Source organism: Synchiropus splendidus, chromosome 5, assembly GCF_027744825.2.
Source record: "Synchiropus splendidus isolate RoL2022-P1 chromosome 5, RoL_Sspl_1.0, whole genome shotgun sequence".
NCBI classification, from domain to species: Eukaryota; Metazoa; Chordata; class Actinopteri; order Syngnathiformes; family Callionymidae; genus Synchiropus; species Synchiropus splendidus.
The window spans coordinates 13785407-13791406 of record NC_071338.1 but is presented as its reverse complement, the minus strand read 5'-3'; the positions used below and the strand labels follow the sequence as shown (position 1 = coordinate 13791406).

Sequence of the window (6000 nt, the reverse complement as noted above, 5' to 3'; positions counted from 1 at the left end):
GACCTCAGCTATGACTTGATCTAACTTGTCAAGACACTCACCAAAAATGACTTGACTTGCTTGCATTAAAAATATCAAACATATAGTAGTATACAAAAAAATGTCATGAATAAGAAGTCTTCTGGGGCTGGGAGATCCTTTTCAGTATGTTTTTTCCAGACTCTACTCTGTGTAATTTGACAAGGCAGGGCAGCTACCTTGTTTCAATCAATGCCCCAAATAGAATCGTCATTGCAGCTCAATTGCTAACTGGGGCACTCACACTACTTTGCCCCCTGTGAAAGACTAACCACTGCGTACTGTCTTGATAAAAGTCTTTGGTTTACGTGGGTAAACCTGCTCCATAAAGCGCTGATAGTTGGTATTCCTGTTTCTGAAGGCTGTGATTTATCCTCCCATGAGCCATGTTAGAGTTAGAGTCTCTTCAGTTGGTCAACAAAGAGAATGGGAAGCAACACGATCGAGTAAGATCACAGATACAGGCAGAAGAGTGTTTCAGTGACTAGACTTTGCTTTAAAGGTTGTGGCGACTGAGGAGGGAATCTATTCAGGGGCCTTAGTCCCTAGTCTCAGGGTGCGCATTGTGTATGGTATAGAAGGTATAAATATGGTAGTGATGCTGGTGGGTGTCTTGATGTCGACAGGCTGGAGGACAAATACCTTCATTTCATACTGCTAGTCAGTTATTACCCCCAATACATGCAGATTTTGTGTTTTTGAGCACCGTGGTTGACTGATGTCACATGTGGTAGAGAGAAGGAGAAGACAACCAGATGCAAGAGCGGCGCTTACTGCTTGTTAAAGGCAGTATCACTGTCATTAAATCAGTCAAATATATGGTGCTGAAACACGAAGAGCACCAGTGAGTCACTGTTTAGTCACATTTATACAGAACAGCACAGCAGACCATTTTCTGTATTATTGGTGTGTATTGGATGATGCACACATGTTCGCTTCATAACTAGAATGGTGTTTCATGAACCAGGAGAGGGACAGTTAGCAGCAGCTCTGGAGGGATGTGGATGCAGTTTGTGATTAAAAGAGGTATTATATTTATTATCGATCTATCTTATAATGTGATATGTACTTCAGGGCATGTAGCGCAGCCCTGTTTTTGGGACTGGGAGGAGGCACTGGGGCTCACCCAGGACACGCAGGAGAGACACCACCTGAAGAGCTGGAGAAGATTATGTTTGGGTGTCTTTGCTTCCACTGCTGCCTCCGTGACTGAGGGTGGATGAAATGATCTTTGGATGCGCCACAAACTGGCTTTGAGTTGGTCCTGTGCAAGTTCTTAAACCTGCTAAGATCCACCAGTCTATTTACACCAGTGTTGATGCAGTCCATTTGGACACTTGATCGGCGTCCGCTTTGCAAATACGCTGTGGGTTATGACCCTCCTCCGGAGCTGTCACGTCGCTCCCCTCCTCCCCTCTCTCTCTCACCGCGTCTCCCGACGAGAGTCCGGCTCCAGAGCTGGCAGCCGTGTGGGTGCGCCTCCGCTGCGTCCTCCCTCTCTCCTCACTCGCTTCCCGCACGTTGACAACACGGCGTGAAACAAGACAAACAAACCACGAGAAGGAGGGTAAAGGGGCGAAGTGAGTGCGCGCGGGCGAGCCACAACAATGACCTGACTATATTTGAATGGATTAGCCAATCTATTCTGAGCTCTAATGAGATTAGAGAGTCAGTGTAGACATGGGTCTCGGCGGCGCGCTTCTTTTCCATGAGCTCCTCCGGGAAGCTTCTCCCTGGGAATGGCGTTTCTGAAGCGGCTGAGCATGTCGCGGATGTCCGGGGCGCAGAGCGAACGTGTCGAGGAGCGCTCACCTGTGCCGCTCTTGTGAAGCGCGCTTTCTCCAAAGAAGAGAAGAAGTAGCTGCAAGATGAAGTACCAGAAATACATCACGGTGATGCAGATGGCCATGGGAGTGACAGCGTCCAACAAAGACTGCCTCCCTGCCAAAAGACAGCTGTGGTGAGTACACGCTCATCACGAGTCTTGACCTCCTCCGGGTCCAATTCTAACCTCTTCGGGAGTCTCGCGGACATAGAGCGTCCGTCAGTCCTCCCTCCCCCGTTCCTCTGCCCCTTCGCTCGCCCGAAGTTGAACCGAAGCAGCTGTTGGCGGAAGTCGAGCGCGTCCTCCATCGTTCCTTCCGTGCGCCGGTGATGTTCATCCAAGAAACGGATTGTTCACTCGGTGCGTGAGTGTGCAGCCGTGCGTGCTGGCCCTCGCATGTGTGAGAGGAGCGCAGCGTCCACCCAGTTTTACGCGCGCTGGACCCCGGTTTGTTGTGATCCGGATGAGTTTCACAGAGCGGGTGTTCTCGGCACAAAACCACGCCGATCATGATACCGATGCCTATTTTGGTGACTTGCCGAGATGGAAAAACGTCGAGTGGTTTACACCCCGTACTCTCCATCTCTCATCACTTATTCAGAAGCCTCACACCGGCTGTATTCACATCCAAACGCGTCTCCTTCCAGAGTGGCGCTAACTCATTACCTACTTGTGTCAAATGAGGCGTTTGTGTGTGTGCAAATATGTGGTGCTGCTCTATTGTACCTACACCACACATGCTCCATACACAACATGACATCATCCTTACCCTTTGGAGATTTTTGCTCCCTCTGTTTGCCTTGTGCTGCAGGCGTGTAAGTCATGATTGTTTTGTTTTAGGTATGGCCACGACTGGACACTTCAGTGATGTCATCCGCCTTGCACTGTGTTTCATTAAAAGCAAATCAGAGACAAGTTGGTGAAAGGGGTTGTGTATCGTTTATATAGTTTTATTCAGATGCGTCAACGTCTATTGACCACCATTTTTAGCTGTGCTATGACTCCCTCAGGTTTGGTCCCTTATAAAGCAGATTCCTCTTATGACAGGTCTTGGTATGTAAAATCCTTTCGGCGCTTGAGTGTGAGGTTTGCTGTCATACAGTATATCAGCGGCGATTCAATTTATTCACTTGAATCCAAAGTACTAGAAGGGCTGGCATTTCTTTGGCAGATGGTTTGAAAGTCCTTGTCTTTATTTTTGCTTCCCTTCTGCACTTGCTAGTGTATTTGTAAGTATTTAAAATAACTTTTGTTTCAAATAAAATGGACATTGAATAATAATCAGGAATACATTTACATTTTAAGGTGGGAGAGATTTTTGAAGACGTGTGTTGAAGTGTATTTTCCCCGTTTTAATTTCTGGGTGACTCAGTCATTTCTGAAGGGCTCTGTATATGCGCCATGCTATCCAATGAACAATGTACTCATTTGCACGCATTGCATTTTTAACCTCTCATGATGGTCTGGAAGATAACAGAGATGTGAATCACAGGATTCCCATTAAGTTAAATGTCTGTTCGTGAACTGTCGAAACCTTACAGAAATATGTCAAACCTGTCATTCTTGATGATGCAATTACAGCCTTTAAATAGGACACGGGAGCACGACTCACAGGCAGAATATGCAACGCTCTGTTGTGTAAGGCGAGGGTCAGCGTTTCAGTACGGAGGGTTAACGGAACCAAATGGCTGGACCCAAGCAAGGCAGAAATAAGCAGTGGCCTGGAGGTCATAATCATGGTGAGAGATTAGGGAGGAAAGGAAAACAGCTCTGGGATAAGAGATAGATACTCGCGAAAGAGGTGATGGGCCAGTTTTATCTGCTGCTCTTCATGAATTAAACTGATGACAGTTGCGCAGAAGGTCGAGAAGAAACGTCTGAAGGAAGTGGAGAGAAGAGTGGCTTGAACACAGCGAACAATCGCTCAGAGGAATGGTGACATGCCAAAAGCAGAGTCATGATTCATGCTTTCTTTAAGCACCTCCATGCCCTTGGTCGCTGCATCCCTTTTTTAAAAAAAACTTCCAGCGACAACGCTGTCATAATCAAATAGAAGAATTTTCTCTCTTTCGTTTTCTGTTAAAATAACTGTTGTGATTTGTAATGCGACTGTTGGGGGTGCTTTTAATTGGTTGACCATTGCTGTTAATAAATAAATATGAAGTGCAAGACCATTTATAATTGTGGATCAGGCCATCTTTAGCTAGAGTTTGACATGCTGATCTGAATAAATGGGATATAAAGTTCAAGCATCATACCACCGTGATGAACAGAGACTGATTCAATGAAAATCATCTGTTGATCTATTCTGTCCTATCTTGCGCTTGTTAGATGAATCCTTTGTCCTTCTTTATCCAAAAATGTCTTATTAATTGATATGAAAGTCATAAAAATGGAATATCAAAAGCAGGCGTGGCATAGCAGCCCGGTCTAATAATAGATTCTCATTAGGAGAACAATGGGCACGTCTTCCTTCAGCCACACAGATCACGTTAAGTATCTCTTCTAATCCTTCCCATTGACTTGAGCTTGTTTCTATAATACAAACATGGAATGTGCTTGTTTTGGTTCTGCTGTCCAGACAAAGAAATATAGTTTTGCATATGGATTTAAAAAAAAAAAAAAAAAAAAAGAAAATGGCACAGGTTCACAAAAATACCTACGTTGGAGGCAAAGGAGAGTTTTAGGATTCAGACTTGGCTGAGGTTTTTAAATGGCAAATGACTATGACTTATTTAGTGTTTTCCCTGCATGTCCAGCAACCAAGTCTGTCATTCACACACACTATCATACTCTGGCGGCTGTAGGCTGCAAAGCATCGCACCATCTAAAACACCAGGGCCAAACCGGGGTTACATTTCAACACTAGAATGCTCAAGAATCAAACCGGCAACCTCTCAGTCTCAGTACCGTGTGAGCTGCTGGATATAGAAATGTGTATATGTAAATGGCCTGAATGTAATTTCATCATATTTATTATGAATATCCCATAGGTTAGTGCAACAGTTGCAGGTGTAAGAACAGTAAAGGTAGGTTATTCGTGATTGACTGCTACTTGTACTCTATTTTGTTTCTATTCTGTTTTGAGTTTTGAGAAAGACTGAAATATTTGGAAAATTTGGTCGTCAGAGAGTTTCGCGTGGCACAAAAGATTCAGCATTCAATCCTTGCAGGGTGCAGGTGAGCGGATGCATCTGTGTTAGTTACAAGAACTTTACATTTCCTCATGTGAAAGTACATTGCAAACAAGCAGTTTTGTCAACAAGACTTTATGTTCTTGGAGATGTTGACAGTGAGGTCAGTATTTTCACACTGTGGAGGAGGTATTTAGTCCTTATCCAGAGGTGATGGGTATGAAATGATACAATTATTATATAATAGTTGTGGCAAAGTAACCTGTTAAAAATGTTGACTGTAGTCAGTCTTAACACCACTACTGTTTTTGACGTGTGATTCATGTGTTTCTTCCATCTGCTTCTTCGTGTGTGCGTTTCAAATGATCCGTCGTCCTTCCTATAGTGAGCGGCGGACAGATCCGGAAGCTGAGCAGCAGTAGCGACGCGAGCAGAGATGAAAAGGAGACGGTCTTTTGAATGGCAAGTTTAGCTTTAGAGTCATGGTGATGGTTCATTCAACAAGGCTCTAGTTATTTGCCATTACTGTTGAACTCAGTTACCACAGGAGGACGCAGAGTCTTATGTGGAGTATTAACGTAGTGACGAATCATCAAAAGTTCCCACTCTGGACCCTGTTGATCTCTGGGATATATATATATATATATATACGCAGCAGTCCTTCCGAGGAGGACCCTTAAATGTAGCATCCTCAACAACACTGTGTCTTGACTTCATTGATACTCAGGTTCACGTTTACAGGTTTGTAAAGAAGTATCCCTGGTTCAAATTTGAAGCAAAGACTGCTTTGGCTTCTGTTTTGACACTTCTCCCTTAAGAATGGCGCTCCGTCTGGAAACGTCATGGTCGCATCATGTTGGGGGAGGGGCATGGCCATTAAAACAGGATTACTCTATTGCCTGAGACAGCCACTTCAGCGAAGGAAGGTTAGCGTGCGTATTCCCACTGTGTTTCGTAGAATCGCCCCACCGTCCCTGTGAGAGAAGTTGCTGTTCAAATGGACGAGCCTGTCTGCACAGGATT

General features: G+C 44.8%; 1 protein-coding gene across 7 annotated transcripts in view; it reads left to right on the top strand.

Moving 5' to 3' along the window:
* Window positions 1-1508: 1508 nt before the first annotated feature.
* tjp1a (tight junction protein 1a) overlaps window positions 1509-6000 on the top strand; it is an 85827-nt gene continuing 81335 nt past the window's right edge. For 6 of the 7 annotated variants that reach the window (XM_053866453.1, XM_053866449.1, XM_053866448.1 and 3 more), the window contains exon 1: window positions 1509-1978. In XM_053866453.1, the coding sequence (XP_053722428.1) occupies window positions 1887-1978 (92 nt within the window). In that variant the 5' untranslated portion in view covers window positions 1509-1886. The remainder of the gene's footprint in view (window positions 1979-6000) is intronic. The other variant, XM_053866452.1, reaches the window with a different exon arrangement.